Raw genomic sequence first — 20,371 nt, forward strand, 5'->3', positions numbered from 1 at the left:
AAAAAATAATACAAATGAATCTAAATACAAAACAGAAGCAGACTTACAGGCACAGAAAATAAATGTATGGTTATCCAAGGGGAAAGGGAGGGAGAGAGGGATAAATTAGCAGTATGAGATTAACAGACACAAACTACTGTACATAAAATAAATAAGCAACAAGGAGTTACTGTGTAGCACAGGGAACTATATTCATCATCTTGTAATAACCTATAATGGAAGATAATCTGAAAAAATACATATAACTGAATCACTTTGCTATATCACCTGAAACTAACACGATATTGTAAATCAACTACACTTCAGTAAAAAAAAGACAACGATATTATACACAGATTTGAGGGAGAAGGGCCATATACACATTTCCCATGCTTTAATAGGATGTTCATGAGGCCAAGGGAAGTAGTACACACAGTAAGCATCTCACTTTCACCTCCCTTTTTCACCTCACTTCTCCTACCTCCTTCTCTTCATCTTAAGCCACACAAATTCTCCTCTTTGCCTTTGATGGTTAAAATCAGCAAATATCTTTTGTAACCCAGTATGCTCCTCGGGTCACAGCTCTATCCCAAGCAGCTTATCAAAACACTTCTAAAAATCAAAATAAATAGAACATTCTCCTCTAAAGGAAAAAAACCAAAACAAAAAATCTTCAATTAATGAATATTTTTAATCATTCAGAAAATTTTCTCCCATGTGAAAACATATACCATTTCTTTCACATTATGTTCACATGGGAAACATGGTTTGAGAACATAAGTATATACAATAATTATTTAATAACTATTATGTTAACTAAATACCTCTAGTAGCTATGACTGTGTAAATTAATTTCAATTCCAAGATACCCGCACAGATTTTTCAATGCTTCTTGAAAAGAAATAATGAAACACTTTTAGAAGATCCATGAATCTGTTTTGCATTAGTTAAACCTTTAGTCTGCCAATGATAGAGTTTGTATTAAGTGATGTTATGAATAAAGGATATTTTAAGCTACCACTAAGAAATCTTTATATGCCAGCCACTGTGCTGTATGCTTTAGATGTATCATTTTATGTACCCTCATGATAACTCTCATTATGTGGTCATAATAGAAAAGAAAATAAAGATGTATAAAAGATGTCTGTGCCTGAGGTCCAGCAGCTATTAGTGGGGAAGTTAAAATCAAACCCCACTTGTTCTGACTCTATACTCTTACTCTTTGTTACAATGCTATACTATCTCTTAGAGGTGTTTTGCAAATCCTTTTCTAACTGTTGATAAAATTAAAAATTTTAAGGTGGAGTTAATATATTTGATTAGAATTGGCATAAAATTTTATATAAACTTCTCTTATTGGAAATGTAGAAAATTAAATAACATAAACATTCTCCAGAGCACCTAGAAATGATGGACAAAACATAACCAACATTATTTTAAATGTATATCTAAGCGCCTCAAAAAGTCAGCAAAACATCAAGGAATCCAAAATGAAGAACATCTTTATCCACTGACAAAGGGACATGAAAAGGAAGCATGTCTGTTTCATCCTTGGCTCAGTATGTGAAAAATTCTCCTTTGATCATTTTTATTCATAGGCCTCCCTCACCCAGATATGAAGCTTGAAATTACTCTACCTGCAAGGTATGGGAAACCTAGAGGCAAAAAGTGAATATGAAAAGTGGTCCTTCGCTGATGAAATCCCTACGGTAACTGGAAGAATAAAATGAAAATTCTCTCTGGAGAGAAACTCCCTCAATTAAGGCCACACAGGTTTTTACAAAAAATTAAACTCTGCCAAACATGAGTTTATAACCACATTAAAATCACAAAGGACACAATGAGTGAGAAGTAGCAGAAAGAATGAATAGTGTTCTGGATTTGACTCATACTGGCTTGTGAAAACTTATTGTTAAGTGTTCAGGAATTTTGAGAGTCAGTTGTTTTAAACCATTGGCAGCCTGAAATTTACTATAGGCGAGTATTTACACCAGAATCACTGGAAAACCCTATAAATGATCAGGGATATTTTTAAACCACCACACCAGAATGGCATAACCAGATTATGAGTTATGAGACCTTGAAATTATTAAATACAAATATTTGCAATAGGTATTTTATAATTATTAAAGATATATGATAAGGGATGAAAACATAAGAAATGGAAAAGATAGTAAAAAGAAAAAGACAAATTTATAAAAGAACCAAGTAGAATGTTTAAAAAAACTACCATCACTAAAATGAAAGAATGGTGAACTGGAAGACAGAACTGATGAAATTACACAGAATATAGCATAGAAAGATAATGATACAGGAAATGTTAGAAAGGATAAAGAGATATGGAAGATAAATGCGCTAGTCTAATATACACCTAACAGTTGGTCTGGAGGGAGGAAGAGGCAATGAGGAGGGAAGCAATATTTGAAGAATACTGGGATGGTTTTGATGCTCCTGGAATTTATAAAAGACATTAATTCTCAGATTTAAAAATCGCAATGATTCCCAAGTAGAACAAATAAAACTAAATTTATAACTAGTTATGTTACAGTGAAATTGAAGAACCGAGTATAAAAAACATTTTCTACAAATATAGAGAAAATATTACCTCAAAGAAACAAATATTAGATATACAGGAGAATTCTCAGAAAAATGATACAAGCTGGAAGACAGTAGACTGACATTGTTAAGGTGTAGAGGGAAAAAAAAGTCAACCCCAAATTTTATAACCAGCAAAATTATATTCAAAATTAAAACTGAAATAAAGATATTTTCTGTGGAAAAATGACTTTAACAAATTCCCACAGAAGATGTAAGAAGTTTATTTTTAAAATAAAGAAACTGAAATGAAGCACTGAGTTAGGAAAAAAATTGGGCAAATAGTTAAACATGTATGTAAATGTATTAGACTGAATAAAATAATAATGAGTATTATTTCTAGATCATGTTCTGAAATGAGTGCTGTTTACTTTGCCATGGCCTCTCTTTCTGCTGTTTTTTTAAATTTCTGGCAAAAATATTTTATATTGAATGGAGACATAAAGTGCTCATGAGATAATACGGGACCTGTTGCAGAGAAGCAAAAGAAGAATATTACGTTGGATACTGAAATGTAAGTTTTATGGCATCCAGAAAGCTTTCTGAGAATCAAATGGGGAAATAGAGGGTAAAGCTCAGCAGACAATTAAGTAATAGTGCAAATCCTTTGACATTATGAGAATCATAATAAGCATCACTGTAGTTAGGGTGAATTTACAGGCAACTATCCCAACATTAGGTTATGTCTAGATACATGTTGTTACTTTGGATTAGCAAAAGGATGATGTTGCTGGGATCAGTTCACTGGGACTATGCGCTCACAACCCCTTACAGCACTGATTTAGCTTGCTTTCCCTTTTTCAGAATCTAATTCTAGTTCCCATATCAAAATACTTCAAAAAATACTAGAGAATAGGAGCTATAAAATTAAAATAGGTACTTGCCAACAAGTATATTAGAGTTGTTTTTAAAAGAGTAAACACCTCCATCTTTCAAACAAATCAGACTGCAAATGGAAGGGAATCTTTGTACCCTTCAATCCTGACTTTTTCTGTGTCTAGAGAATAGTAGATACTGATAGATACAATTGAAAAGTTCAGGATGGCAGCCATAAAAGCAGTCCCTGAAAACTCCCATAAAACTTTAAGCAAAGAAGTGAGAATAAATATTCTAAGGAATATCCTTATCGAGTGCGTACGGGATGGCGTTTAGGGTGAACAATCAGACAGTGACCAAAATACATCATTTAGCTGCAGGTTACAATGCAGTAAAGTGGGGGAGCAGTGTGAGAGATACTGTCTCTGGCGGGTGCTGATGCAAACACAAGGGGTTGGGTGGAAAACGAGGTGCTCGTAAGAGGAAGACCAGGAGAGTTCTAAAGAGATAGGTGGCAGGCATCACCCACAGCAATTCCTTCATTTGAGAGAGCAGATTTCATTTTTTATAGTAATTAAAGGCAGAGAGTAGGCACCTATACTTCCAGAAAAGGTGGTGTTAAGTGTCCCAAATTCAAGAATTTTGGAATTCTTCAGAAAAGAAATTGAGGCTTTGTTGGCTTCAAGTGTAGGAGGAGGAAAAAGAAAAAGAAAAGAAACCCGACCTTACCACACAACCTGCACTCTGCAGCCCAGAAAGTTGTTATCTTTGCCCAGAGAATGAGGCCAGTCTAGGTGTAGGAGGAGGTAAGAGAGAAACCGCTTTCTAACATAACCTTTTAAAATTTGAGGATAAGGCTCTCTACCAACAAAACAAAACAAAACAAAAACAAACCAATAAAAATAGTCTCCAGCTTTAAAAAACATCAGCAAATATAACTATGCATTTAATCACTCCTTTATGTAGAAAGCTACTTATTTTTGAAAGAGCGAATTATTTTATAGTAGTTCAGCATTTTTACCACAAATGCAAAATAAAGAGCTGTATTCATTTCAGAAAAACATTTTTCTGAGTCATTACACAAAATGTTTTCTAAAGGAAATAAGTTAGAAGCAGAACACCTAAATTAGAAGATATATTACCATCCTTTAGAGTGAACTATCTTTCCTACTCAGTACTGTACAGCAATGAACAAAATGCAAAAGTTCACTGTGACCTGGTGAAGGTAAGGGAAGTGAGTCATTAAAAACAAGAATCATACACAACTAAGAGACCAAATAACTCAAACATAATTCTCATAATCAGAACATAGCTGCTGAAGCAAATAAGAACGATCTGTAAATCTATGTCATGACATGTCAAAAACATTAATATTTCTGATCTCTGATATTCTACCATAAGATTATTAACTCTTTCAAAAGTTTTTCAATGTTCACTCTCTTTTTTTAATGAGATAAAATAGACTTATAACATCAGATTAGTTTTAGACATACCACATGATGATTCATTATTTGTAGAACTATTTTTTTTTGTGATGAGAACTTTTAAGATCTACTCTCTTAGAATCTTTCAAATATACAATACAGTATTATTAGCTATAGTCACCAAGCTGTACATTACATATCCATAACTTATTTATTTCATAACTGTAAGTTTGTACCTTTGGGCCATTTTCATTCATTTCACCCTCCCCCATCCCCTGCCTCTGTCATCAAACAATTTGTCCTCTGTATCTTTGAGCTCATTTTCTTTTAGGGTCTACATATAAGTGAGATTATACAGTATTTGTCTTTCTCTGTCTGACTTATTTCACTTAGAATAATGCCCTTAAGTTCCATCCCATCCATGTTGCCAAAAATGGTAAGATTCCACTTTTTTATTGTTGAATAATGTTCCATTGTATATATATAATATACATCACATATTCTTTATCCATTCACCCAACAGTGGACACTTTAGGTTGTTTCCATGTTGTAGCTATTGTAAATAATGTTACAATGAAAAGGCAACTACCTGAATGGGAGAAAATATTTGCAAATCATGTATCCAATTAAAAAATAGGTAGAGGATCTGAATAGGTATTTTTCCAAAGAAGACATACAGATGGCCACGAAAAGGTGCTCAACATCACTAATATCAGAGAAATGAAAATCAAAACCACAATGAGATATCTCCTCGCACCTGTCAGGATGGCTATCATCAAAAAGACAAGAAATAACAAGTGTTGGTAAGGATATGGAGAAAAGGGAACCTTCATGCACTGTTGGTGGGAATATAAATTGGTGCAGCCACTGTGGAAAACAGTATGAAGGTGTTCAAATACACTAAAATAGAACTACCATATTATCCAACAATGCCACTTCTGGGTATTTACCTGAAGAAAATAAAAATACTTACTCGAAAAGATATATGCACTCCTATGCTCATTGCAGCATTATTTACAATAGTCAATGTTCTCTTCTGTTTCATCTTTTGTTATTCAAATGGACTCTATTAGAAATGAGAAACCTAAGAAAAGTGACAAACATGAAGAAGGAAAGAAAAAAGAAGGAAAGATGGAAGGAAACAAGGGAGGAAGAGAACATGGGCTCTACTTTCAGTAGTGTATAGGCAATTATTACTTCGGTGAAACTCTTCTAATTATTGAAGAATTGAACCTTAAGCAACTCTTATCGTCTTTTAAAATAAGTTGTAATTCTCAGTAGACCACAAGTACACTCCCCCTTACTCCAGAAATTTATTACAGGACTAGCAATTAGAATCTAATCCAATAAATTGACTGCCTTCTTCCTGGTTTCCGTGAGTTAGGTTACTGACCTCCAGACTCTTACCACTGACTATCCCAGGAAGAACAACATCAGGACTGCAACATATCAGGGTGTGCTGCCAGCTTCTTTCTAACAAACCTCTGTGCAAACCTACTTATGAAATAATTAAATGCACCACTATGCTATTTCTCAGTGTGTGATGCTGACCACGGATTGTAAAGGTTATCTGATGGAAAAAAAAAGAGGCAAATAATTTTGATATATAGCTAATTCCCAGGGTAAGAACTCATGGTTTTAAGTGTTAGATACCATTATGAATAAACCTTTTAAGCATCACTTTAAAAGAACAATTTAGAGGGCCAACAAAAGCCAACAATTTGGAAGAAGTGTAACTGAAGATGAGTTATTCTACCAGGTATCAATATGTAGCTTGATACCTGTAATATTTCAGAGTGTGTGGTAGTGGTGCAGGTATATACAATGGAACAGAACAGAGAAGCCAGGAAGAAAAGCAAACACATACGGAAATTAGATATATAACAGAAATGGATTACAAATTCCAGTGGAATTTGTAATTGGAGTACTGTCAGAAAAATATTACAATTACTTTTTATATTTTTAGTAAGGAAATAAAAAGAAATTAAGCATCACTAATATATAATATAATTTGATAGTAGCACATATGTATAATTTGCTTATAAATAGACCTGAGTTGGGGGTGGAGGCTGAGAACATTTTTACTTCTACAGGAGTGCACTATCAAAAACATATTGAAGACCATGTGTCAATAAATGTGCTCTGGCAACTGGTTATCCATATAGAAAATAAGGTTTTATTCTTGCCTCCCTACCTAAGAAGATACTTGTAGGTAGGTTAAGGACATGAGTGTGAAAAAGAGACTTATAAGATTTTAGATGATTTTTAGTAGATTATCTGTATGATTTCAGGGTTAAGAGATATAAAGGGAGAATACTGACACGTGATTATATAAAAATTAGAAAAAAGACATCATAAATAAGGTAAAAATTTAAGACATAGATTGCAAAGGACTAGGAGAGAGTATAGAGGTAAGTTGTATGGATCAATAAGAAAAAAGACAAACAATCCAGTTGAAAAATGGCCAATAAATATGAACAGCTAATTAATGGAACAGGAAATATAAATGTCCAATAAAGATAGCAATATTTGCCTTCACCACTAATCCAGGACACAAAAATTAAACTGAAATTGGATACCAATTTTATGACCATCAAATTAGAAAAATTTTAAAGTCTGAAAATACCAAATACAGGTAAGGATGCATAATAACAAGAACTCTCAAACACGGGTGGAAGCAAAGACTCCAGAGGGTAATTTGGTGATTAGGTAACATTTAGTAAGTTTGAAGGTACATAATATCTTAGTGAACCAGACTTAATTCCTTTCTAGATATACAACCTAGAGAACTTCTCAAATATATGCATAAAGATACAGGTACAAGAATGTTTATTGCTGCATATTTTATAATTATGAAAAATTAGAAATAAATATCCATTAATAGAAGAAAGTGAAAAGCACGATGGAATGTTTGTAAAATGAAGCATCATAGAGAAGTTAAAATGTAACCCTAGCTACATGTACAAATATAAACGAATCTCAAAAACACAACATGGAGTGAAAAAGCAAATTGAAGAAGTACATGTACAGTGTAATGCCATGTATATAAAGTTTAGAAATATTCAATACTGTACTGCATTACTCAAGAATTCATATACAAGAATTATGAGTATGAATATGTTGAGCAATAATTCAGCATATTGGTTATTTGTGAATAAGAAATGAACTTAATGGGTTTAGGGAAGGACAAATCAGAAGTTTCAAATTGCCTGTAATGTCTTATTCCTTATAAAATACAACAAAAATGAAGAAAATATGAAAAATGATCTGATATTAAAAATTGAGTGATGGACACATAGGTGTTTATTCATTCAATATTTTGGTAGGCTTGATATATTCCACAGTTAAATAATACAGCAAGTGTTTATTTTATGGGGAAATCACCAAAAAAACCTCTTATAGGACAATCATTAAAACTTATATAAATAGGTATTTTTGTCTTAGGATAGATTTTCAATTATATTATTATTACTGTATATGAATTCAAGAAGTGCTACATATCAAACATTTTAGATAAAATGCTGATGAACTCTGGGAAATGATTAGCTGACGTAAAAAATGGCTCTACTGGAGGAAAGGTCCTGCTGCCAAAGGTTTGTGAAACTAGTTGGAATAAAATTGTTTATAAAATGTGAGAGTAGAAAATCAATAGATTTTTGTATGTAATTAAAATATTTGTGTTTAACTAAAATAATAAATTAAATATTATATAAGTAAACACTTGATTATTTCAGCTACATTCCCAGAAGTTTACGTATTCATTTTGGTCAGGACACATCTGCACCTTCTAATTGGAAAGACGGGGGACTTGCCCTGTGGTCCAGATAGCCTGGGACAGTGTCAGTTTACATCTGTTATACTAGTTTAATTATTCCTATGCTCCATTTTATTCTCAGCTGTATCCTGATTTGAATGATAAATTTTATGGTCACCAGCAATAAAAGGTAGTTTACTGATTGAAATAAATTATGCAAGGGGAGAAAAATCCATAAGATTTCAGGAGAACTGAGACACAGGATGGTAACAGAGAACGTTGCGAACGTGATGGGAACACAAGAAAATTAAGGACTATATGCTCATATTTCTGCCTATTTCTCTTTCTAATCTCTGAGGCTGGGGCTGAAGTCAATTACAACAGCTCTGTGGTCTTGCTGCTGACCCTGCTCTGATGCTACTTTAGATTATGTCCCTGGAATGGACATCCTCCCCTTTCATCCCAGTTCTGAGTCTTCTCTGAAGTTCTCTTCTCCTTGTTACTCTATTTCTTACTGAGCATCTGTCTTGTTGATGGCTGGAACCCAAGTTTCTCTTCTGAACAAACCCAAGTTTCTCAGTGGCTGGGTGCCTCATCATTTTTACTTTGGTCCATCTTAAATCACTTTTCCATTATAATAGTAAGACCATTAAAATAAATGCAATCATGGAATGGAAGACTGCTTCAAGGGCTAGCACCCTTCCTCAAAGTGAAAAACACTACATTAGACCATATCCCCTTTGCCTCCTCCAAACACTCTTTCTTGTGTCCTGGAAATGACTACAGTTGGACTTCATGTTCAAGAATGTATAGAGACCTGTACTTCAAATGACTTCAAAATAATAGTCACAAATCTTTAGTGAGCACTTCTTAAACAAGTACTTTGGTGGTAAAACACCAAAATGAAATTCCTGCTTGCAAACAGTTCAATCTTGGATTAGGAGAAAATCCTTGAATGGGATACCAGTAAACAGTTATAAAGCACTGAGGTGAGTACTATAACGAGGGTATACAAGAAGCTATGGGAAGAGAGTGAATTCTTGGTGCCTCATGTGGGCTGGGGTAGGGTGGCTGGGTCTCATGACTTCCACTTTGGTCAACCTTGCATTTCAAGCGTAGGAATGCTGAAGTAAGTACAATCAGGGCAAGGTCCAATCCAGGCTGGCTCAAGGGCTTTCAACCTCCCCAGATATGAAAAGCACTACTTTGAACTGTGTCCCCACAAAACCCCTGCCCCTGCACTGACTGGGGTGATGGGAAGATTTCACAAAAATCGTGACACTTGAACTTAATATGAAGGATATGTAACAGTTCACAAGGAGTGAAAGGAGAATGGTGCAGGAAAAAGTCAAATGTGTGCAAAGACCAGTGAAAGTTGGTGACTGGAGTGTCAGGTTCCCCAAGGATTGGTGGGAGTAGGGCTTAGAAAAAGAGAGAGCAGTTGCTAGGTGATGGAAGGGCCCATGTGCTGCATTTAGAAATCTGGGCTTTATCCCACGGATGGTCCACAGATGGTTTATTAGAAAGATCACTGGTTCCACTGCATACAGAATAGAGTTCAAACTCCAGATCCCAGCTGGCCCAAGATAGCTTTCAAGCTTCATTTTTTGCTGTTCCCAGTAAACAGTTGACTTTCCAGAAAAATCGTCACTGAATGCATCGTTTTTCAGTGTAAATACCTTTCTCCTTTTCCACTTATAAAGTTTCTATTCACTCTTGGAAAGCCTCCTCTCTGAAGCTTTTGCCAGCTCCCTCAGATAGAATTAATTCATTCTTTTGCTCTACTTGCATAGTAATGTTTGGAACTTCTCTTAAATCACCTACTCTTCTGTTTGATAATTATTTTATTACTGATTAGACTGTATCATGTTCACAGGCAGCAAAGACAGAACTAAGCAGGGTGCTTAACACAGTGGGCATTCAAAACATATTGGTCTCATACACTCCTTCTCAGAAGGTAACACATACCATTTACGGTACATGATCTGTGTTAGGTGGTATACTGAATATATATTTAAATAGTTATGAATTTTTTAAACCTGTGTTAGGAAAATTATAACTATAACATCCAACTCAGGATTTCAGAGACATTATTGCTTTAGGAAATGACTAAAGAAAATGAAAATATTAATCAGAGTAAAGGTTCAGGAGTGATTCTCCTCCCTGATACTCCCCATTAACTGACCCTGCTTAATACATTCCACAGCACTTATCATCATTTGACATATATATTTATTGCTCTTCCCCCCAGAGTGTAAGCTCCATGAAGACAGGGATTTGGTCCATTTTGTTTGCTGCTAACATTGCCAGAACTTAAAATAGTACCCAGTAAGTGTGAGTGTGCAATGTCTAGTTACTTAAAGAGAATGGGGGAGGGAAATAGAAAGGGAGGGGTTGAGAGAGAGAGGAAGGGATGGAGATTAATGTACTTAACCAATTCATGGAGTCAGTTTTTGAGCTGGAAGGGACTTCATTATTCTCATTTTATAGACAAAGAGACTGATGCTCAGAAAGGGTTGGTGACTTACTCAAGACTGCATAGGCAGTGAGTAGCAGAGCCTAAACTCCAACCATGTCACTTAATGAGAGGTTGGTGAACATCCCATAACATCTTCTTATAGGCAATACAGACAAATGGAGGTTTACTACTTCTCTATAACAAACTTCAACATGCTGGAAATCCACAGCATTAATGAGATGGTATTGATTGCTTCATCCAGACACCAATAATCAAGACAGAAATAAGAAAACTAGGATTTTCTGACCCACCGTCTTATAATGTAAATATCAGACAGTACGTTATTGATGAAAACATCATCATTACCTCCAAGAACCATGCCAGCCTGACAGCACTTTCTAAGGCGACATGCTGGGCAGTTTTTTCTGCGGATTTTATCAACAATGCAGTCGTTTCTTCCAGCACATAAGTAGTTATGCTGCCCTAAAAAACAAAAAAGTAAAAATTATTTTTATAATATCTAAAGACCACCGGAAAGTTTATGCAGTGACAACTGAAAAAGAGGAGAGGTGCACATTAGCAAGTGCATGACTGTCTCAGCCAGCCTCTTGCTTGCATAGCTGAATGCTGGTAATACCCCAAACTTGCTTAATACTTTACCCATGCCTTCAGGAGCATGAGGGGAAATACAGCTTAGAAACCAATTCTAGGACTCCTTTAAAAATATTTTGTAAAAAATTTCTGTGCATCTTACTAATGGCGTCAGCATCAGAATGCTCTTAGATCATTGTTATTTGAAGATTAGCTATACGTGGCTGATAAGCATTAGTGTGTTAAGATAGGCAAGTTCTAGTAAAACCTTTTCTTTTTGACACATAAACCTTCAAGAAAACAGATACAGACAATTAAAGAAGTCTCTGTAATAGGCTTTTTATAAAACCTATGTGTTTAATTCTTAAAATCCTGGAGCTAGCTCACTCTTAAAGGATCTCATGAATTTGAAGAGCATGTAAAAAAAATGTCATTAACTGTACTGACTTTATTGTCTGGTTTATTTTGGCTACAAATTAAAAAACAGGATAATAGAAATAATGACAAAGGGAGAAAAATTTAAAACAATGAGAAGAATTCAATTAAGAAGAGGACAGAAGAATTATAAAAAAATAAGGGTAAAACGTGATCCTTGGGTCATTTTGTGTAGGGGAAACCACTTATACCCTTCCAAAAGTCTGGAATAAGAATTTAATATTCAACGATGATGATTATTTAAACCAAAAATATGTTATACTTAATAAGGCATGGAGCAATCTAACTTACTTAGATAAAACAAAAGTGAAAAAAAAATTTTTCAGCTTAAACATGTAAATATTTATTAACTAGAAAATTTACTGCTTTGGCACTTCTTCTTTTCCAAAAAATTCCTATGAAACAGACTGTGAGACTTTTAATATCATCAGCATACTTAAACATAAAAAAATAATTTTAAAAATTATGGAATTTTCCTATTGTATTTTATATTAGTCTACATTAAAATCAGATCCACTCTTTTGGCCAAAGTTTGTAATACAGGAACACAGAGGTACCTTAAATGTGTGCTTAACTGAGCAGGGAAAAGGTTACGCTCCAATGGCGAATGGTCAAAAGGCCATGTCTATGGGATAGCTAATAACAAAATGGTTCTTGACCTGGGGTATTTTTGGATAAGAACAGACAGTCTTTTCTTAAAAATGTATTCCTCCGCAAACTTATATTCATGTACTCTCACATACTAGTATTCATTCTCTTGTTTAGGAGTCCGGGGCATGGAGCTTTCCTCCTAATAAAGGGCAGTTATGAAGCTTCACATCCACGCCCACTAGATGAGCAGAATGTACTGCGTGCTACTTTCCGATCTAACTATGGTTTAATTTTTTTCCACAAGTTATATTGGCAGGCTGCAGGAGTGAGTGTGGAAGTAAAAGTGTGTGTAAGTTTATCTATCTATTTATCTATTGATCTATCATCATTTATCTAGACTCTACACTGATTTCTCATGAGACAACAGACAATAGAAAGCAAGATTTTCCATGTTATCCAGAGAACAAACTTAAACAAACAGTGTCAGAGATGTAATTGTTGTTTGAAGGGAGGCTGTTCTACTCTCTACTCCTCTGTCATGAATATCCAGAAACAAATCCTGAACCATCAGCAGCTGCAGTGCTGCTGAGTTTTCTCATTTCTGTTTCTTAAATGATTTACAACAGTACCCCTTTCAGTGTTTCAAAGAGTCCCCATTAGAGGGCACTCAGTCTGTTCCTGAAACCATTCCTTCCTACCTGCTTTCAAATCTTCACCATCCATTTCCCCCTTTCTCTCCTAAAATCTTTATTCTCTGCCCCTCCAACGATGTCCTCCTTTCTCCTCAAGTTTTTCCATTTCAAAAATTCCAGCATCAAGGAAAAAAAAACTGTCTCACTCTAAAGTCTCCTTGACTTCATCCCTTTGTTTGTCATCTAAGTTGTTGAAAAAGTCATCTATATTTACAGTCTTTATTCAATTTCCTTTACTCCTCAGCATACTGTAATTTGGCTTATACATTCACTGTTCTTATAAAGTGGAGTAACGTCGTCAAAGATTTCTTCATTCCTAAATACAGTGAATTCTTCCTTGACTTTCTGTACAATTTGCTGTGGGTGATTTCTCTCCACACCTGTCCCCCATTTTATTTGACGCATGTCTCTTCTGACTTTTCATCTTCTTTACAACAGTTCAGTTTAAGTTCCCACTGCTGATCCCTCTCCCTTTGCCTATTCCTTATATGTTGTATTCCACTGTACACACTAGGTGGGTAGTCTCATCATCTCTGCATGGCTCCAAAATCTCATCCTGAGCTCGGACCTTCCAACTACCTCTCTGTAGGTACCTCAAACTTAAAATATATGAACAAGAATTTAGTGATTATCTGGTCAAATTGTTCATTTCATAAATTGTATCATCAGAGAAATTTTGTAACAAATTAAGGAAATTCAAAACAGAAAATCATCTACAATCTCATTATCATGCAACTATTTTCATTTTCGTGTTTTCTTCCAGTCTGTCTATACAGACCTAGAAGGTATTTAACATCTATTTGTTAATATTTGTTAAGTAAATATATATGCACTTTTACAAAATCCTCATTAATTCAACAAATATTTATTGAGTGTTTACTGAGTATGTCCCAACGCTGTTTTTTGAATAATCCCTTTTCCCCACTTAATTGAAACGCCATCTTAACTGCGTATACTGCAGTGCTGAAGAGCAGTTACTGAAGTCTGATTGCTTGTTCAAAGCTCATATCTGGGGCTTCCCTGGTGGCGCAGTGGTTGGGAGTGCGCCTGGGATGCAAGGGGCGCGGGTTCGTGCCCCGGTCCGGGAGGATCCCACGTGCCGCGAAGTGGCTGGGCCCGTGAGCCATGACCGCTGGGCCTGCGTGTCCGGAGCCTGTGCTCCGCGACGGGAGAGGCCACAGCAGTGAGAGGCCCGCGTACCGCAAAAAGCTCATATCTGAAACCTACAATCTGTAGGATAATAATAATAATAACAACAGACAATTACTAAGCACTTACTATGTGCTAGGCACTGTTACAAGCTATTTGCATATATTAACTCATTTAATCATCACAGCAACCTTAGGAGGTATTATTACTCCCATTTTATAAAATTAACTGAGGCACAGATAAGTTAAGAAACATGCTTAAGGTCACATAACTAGACATTTTAGCTTAATTAACCCAAGAGGTTGTATAGGAAGTTAAGGGTATGAACTTTGGGGCAATACTGCTTAAGTTCGAAATTCAACCTCACTACTTATTAGCTGGGTGACCTATGGCAAGTAAAAGGAAGATAATGTTAGTACCTTGGGCCACAATTATGGACTAAATGAGCTCATGTAAGAGCTTAGGATAGTCTGGTATATAGCAAGTACTTAATGACTGTCTACTACAATTATGATTATTATCACATCCCTAAATGCCAAATACAGGTAGATCTGTTCTAGATATGACCCAAGAATTTTGTACCTAGCCAAGTTTTTCACTTTTAAAGGCAATTGAAAGACATTCTCAAATATGCGTAAAATCAGGAAATAAGGCCCTGATATACTACTCTTCCTAAAGAGATTCCTAAAGATGAGTTACAATAGAGAATGCATGAGAGAAGAAGTCTGGTGTGAAAGGATTGATAACAAGTTCTAAATAAGTTGAAATATATATTTAAGTATAAATAAAGAAATTATAGTTACCAAATAGAATGCAATCCTTATAACTCTTGGGGGCAAAACCGATAAGCATTTCAAGACTGCATGTTTGATGGGAAGGAATATCTCTGGTAATTAAAGCTACCAGCATGAAGTCACTACCTTGAGGAATTGGCATGACTCATATCAACATAGATTCATATAAAGAACGGAATGACAACGAAATCTGGAAGCTCAGTCCACTCGAGGCTATGGTTACGTTTAACACTAATTTTGGGCTGTCAAAACTGCAAAGCAGCTACAGCATCATGCAAGCAAATATAGGGGGTATAGTTAGAGGTTAATCTTCTCTAAGAGATCTTTTGGCTTAAGAAATGTTGCAGCCAGCCAATCCCAACTAGAGATGACTAAAATAAGCTGGCATGGGGCCCAGGCTTGCCTCCTACCACAACACTTGGCCTGGACTCAGAGCCACCAAGAAGGCAAGGGATATAGAAAGGACCACTCCATTACATGTGTCAATCCACCAAGTACCTGGCTGTATATGCAGATGAAAAAAGTTCACACCTAAAAGCACTGGCTCTGTTACAAAGTTATCTGGGAAGTCTGCAAAATACTAAACTCTGGTGGGTGCAAATCCAACATAATGTCTGTTGCTACCGCTTTTCTTCAGACAGTAGTCCCAAATTTATAATCCTGGCTTCGAAAAACACATCCACATCCAGATCCACTTGCTGATTTCTCGTTAAGTCACAGATTGATGGTTTAAATTGCATATGGCTACTGCTCCGGAGTCCAACATAACATTGTCACTATACAATGAGTTTATAAAAAGTTACTATATTAAACCACTCTATGCATTCTACTTTCCAACGTCCTTGCAGTCTACCTACACCGTCACCCTCAGGAGTTACAAGACATTCAGGAGTATTTATAAGCTATGGGTCACCACAAACAGAAAGAGGGGCATAATGATCAACAATAGGAGAGTTTACCCAAATAAGAGATACTGTCTACATCTCCCTCTTAATATATACAGCATTTGCCCCTGTTGAAAACCAGAGAATTATTACCTGAAGTCTCTAATAGAGCACCATTTTTTCTTTCTCCTTGGAAAACCTCTTACCTCCTTTATGGTGGGAAAAGTGAAAGGTGAGTACTAACTACTATGTCTTTTCTTTTTAATTACTTACTCTCTTATTTTCTTTATGCTCCAGTTGTACTACATTGTACAACATCATTGTATTTCCCCAAACTCTCTAATGTCTCTATGACTCTCGCCGCTTTTCCAAATTTATCTGCTTGGCAAACTCTTACTCATCTTTCAATTCTGGTCTTAACTGACTGATCCTAGAAAGGTGTGGATTTTCTTCTGTTGTGCAACTGCACCTTCCATATCTTCCTCTTATAAATGCTGTGTGCCTGTTTCCCCTACACTCTGTGAGAGTAGAAACTAGGTCTTTAGATCCTTGTGTCTAATAAGAGTTTGGTAAATGTTTGTTGAATACCTGTAAACCTAATTATATGCATTATTTCACCAACAGTCATAAATATATTTCTAATCAACAATATAAGATCTATAATAATATTTCATTTATTGTCATAAAAATCACTTGCTCCAGATTTTTATTTACCACCTTTCAACATTTATTTTTATTACAGAGTGCCTTTTATTTCAGTAAATTCCTTGCCTTTTTATACCAGTAAATGATAAGTTACATGTAGAGCCTTTAACAAGCTTATTTTTAATATCTAACTTTTCAAAAACATAAATATTTTAAACTATCTCTGAAAAACATATGTTTAACAATGTAAAAATAGGGATTATTGAATGGTTATATTTATATACTGTTTCCAATTGGTCTCTATATTTAACATTTTAATATAACTCCTTATTACTATTATTTAAAAAATCATATTCTGTGAAAATAAAAACACTATTAAAATATGATTAGCACTATTAAAATATGATCATTTTATTTGTCAGTGATGTACAAAAATTTTAGGTACAGGACAAATAAAATTCCATTTTAATTGAAATGAATCTCTTTATTATAAGCTAGAAAGAGATTTACCTTTAAAATAAGAAATCTATAGTATTTGTGTTGCCTCTCCGAGCACAAATGAACACATTTCAATTTAGTTTGAGAGAAGTCACAATTTTTCATGGCTTTTTATGAAAAGGAGAGGGAAATATGTAGCAAAATGACAGGAGAAATGAGTATATGTTCAACAGATAAAGGAGCAAATAAAATGTATGATATAACCCACCAAAATTTGGGCTTGAGGTAATATAAGCTAGTGCAAACGGGAACACTCCTTCCACCACAAATACACAAATAGTGGATAAACTATGGTAGAAGCATGTTGTCAAATTACAGTCAAGGAAGAGCAAAGGAAGGAAGGGAGGGAGGGAGGGAGGGAGGGAGGAAGGAAGGAAGGAAGGGAATTTAATAAGTCAGAAAAAAAGAAAGATATGAAAGCCAGAGGGGTAAACTTGAGTGAACTTTGCAGTAATGCAAAAACATTTCAGATGCAGATATAGGATCTAGGAGCCAAGAGGTGGAGTTTGAAGCCCACGAGGGTTTGGGATATGTGACATCAGGCTTAATGGGAGAAAGGGGCAGGAACTGAAGTTTGCACAAAATGGAGACTCTCTAAAGGCTGTCTTATTCATGAAAATAGTGATCAAAAACACTACCAAGAATATTTTAAAAATATTTTTAAAGAATATTTCATCGAAGCCAGGAATCTGTCCAAAACTTTGAGTTGGGATAGGAGTTATTATCCACGACTAAAAACAACAAACAAACAAACAAAAATCTTGGACTTTACGGTAGATGATTTTCACTACCACACGGTGTATAAACCTGCGCCATGGAACAAATACTGGTCCAGGACCAGTGAAATCCCCAGGATCCTCAGAGAGGCACATACAAAACTTACCTTGTAAGGATAGGTATGCACATATGAAAAAAAATTGTACAAGAAACTTTATAGAAACAGTGTTCATAAATAGTCCCAAATTGAAAACAACCCAAATGATCATCTACAGCATAAAGTCTAAACAAACTCTATTTTGTTCATTCAATGCATCATACAGTAATGAGAATGAATGTCTAGCCCATGCAAAAATGTGAATGGACTCCATGAGTATAATGTTACATGAAAGAACTAGACGCAGGAAAATGTATGACTCCATTAATATAAAGTTCCAAAACAGTTAAAACTATCTATGATGTTAGAAGCCAGTTACTTTTAGGGAGTGATTAGAAGGGGTGCAAGGGGACTTTTGGAAAGCTAATGATTTAAAAGATTTTTTGACCTGGGTTATAGTAACAAGGATTCCATGGTTTGCTTAGTGATAATTCATTAAGATCTACACCTTTAATTTGAGCACTCTTCTGAAGCTATCTATGTCAATAAAAAATTTCCTTCTTTCTTTTTTAAAATGGTTCCACCTATGAGGATAGCCTAGAAGGCATTGTGGTCCAACAGAGGGAGTCTGTATAGGGCTGACCACTGGAAGTCCAGAGGCTAAGGAGTCCAGAAAAGAAGAGAGGCGTCACCTGCATTGCAGGATTACAGTTGGGGCTTCCCAGTGAAATATCCCCAAGAATCCTACCAAAGTATCTTGCCAGAGAAAGAGTCAACTACAATCATCTACCAAACAGAGAACTCCAGTGACAGTCATGTATGTACCTGCCGTGTACAACTGTGCCTTTCCCTTCAACCCCTCTTCCCATGCCTTAGCCCTGAAAAGGTCAAAATCAGCTGCTAATGGGTTTTAATGAGTGTGAGCAGGGTGAGAAGGAGGTGATCTTGTTCTTTCTTCCCTGCAGGCTTCAGGCCCCAGGCCCCAAGCAGTGCTGAGCTGGGACAAAGGAGAAATCCTAAATTAGATGAGAGTTTGTAATTTTTACTGTATTGCTGGCCTGCACATTTTGATCCTGAGATAAGATTGTTCTGATTAAAAACTATATGATTGGACTAAGATTTCATGCAGAGGATGGAAGAATAAAGGTCATACTAATATTGGTACTTTGAAAAAAAAAATATGTGTGTGTGTGTATAAAACAATCAGGGAACTATTTTAATGTTACTAGAAATGTGAGTGTAAACCAGTGGTTCTCAACCAGAGGCAATTTTGCCTCCATTCCCCACCTCCACTCTGGGACATTTCACAATGCCTGGGGACACTTTTGTTTTACACAACTGAGGGGTTAGGTGCTACTGAGGAGAGGCCAGGGATGTTGCTAAACATCCTACAATGCACAGGACAATCCCCACAATAAAGAATTAACTGGCCCAAGATAGTAACAGTGCCAAGCTTGAGATATCTTGGTGTTAACTCATGATTGCCCTGCTTTTTCAAAAAGACGTATTTTCTAGGTCTGTCCACTGAAAATGCCCAGAAGCAAAAACAACCATAGCCGCAATAAGCACTAGGATCCAGACTGATCGTCAAGTCTAATATCATTTTCATCTGAAAGCAACCAGGGCTCCTTGGAGAAGTGGCTGATGCAGGACTGGGATACTTTGTTGTGACAGAGTTTCACGTTATTGAGAGTTAATGAAATGTGTCAAAGCCACATTGACCAAAGATAAGACAATTTCTACATCAAAAAGAATATAGTTTAAGTGATTAAAATACATTGACTATATATAGTTTAAGTGATTAAAGCATATTGACTATATAAAAAGCCATGAGTACAAAATGAACTCACTGGAAACTACTGGAGGTTGCTAGGGCATAAACTCATTACTTTGAAAATTGATAATTAAAAAGAAATAATTAAGCAACTAATAGGTCTTCCAGTATAAATTTTAATATTACTAAATTGCCTTTTGGAAGAGAGAAATAATAAAAAGATTTTATAGCTCATAAAATTAGAAGAAATAATAGAAGTAGAATATAACCCTTTTGCAATCTCTAAGGAAATGACCACCACCTGTGAAGTATGACAAGACCGTTAAAAAACTCCTCTATTTTCCCACTACATATCTGTGTGATGCCACGTTTTCTTTATATGCTTCAACCAAAACAATATATTGCAACAGATTAAATGTAGACAACGGTATGAGACACAGCTGCATTCTATTAAGGCAGACATTAAAATGACTTTTAA

At 35.4% G+C, this 20,371-nt stretch overlaps 1 protein-coding gene across 2 annotated transcripts in view; it reads right to left on the reverse strand.

The window, feature by feature from the left end:
- Positions 1 to 20,371, reverse strand: part of PGR (progesterone receptor) — a 98,457-nt gene that overhangs the window by 50,905 nt on the left and 27,181 nt on the right. For both annotated transcript variants that reach the window (XM_030883707.3, XM_030883706.3), the window contains exon 3: positions 11,393 to 11,509. In XM_030883707.3, the coding sequence (XP_030739567.1) occupies positions 11,393 to 11,509 (117 nt within the window). The remainder of the gene's footprint in view (positions 1 to 11,392; positions 11,510 to 20,371) is intronic.

The sequence above is a fragment of the Globicephala melas genome, chromosome 8 (assembly GCF_963455315.2).
Source record: "Globicephala melas chromosome 8, mGloMel1.2, whole genome shotgun sequence".
NCBI classification, from domain to species: Eukaryota; Metazoa; Chordata; class Mammalia; order Artiodactyla; family Delphinidae; genus Globicephala; species Globicephala melas.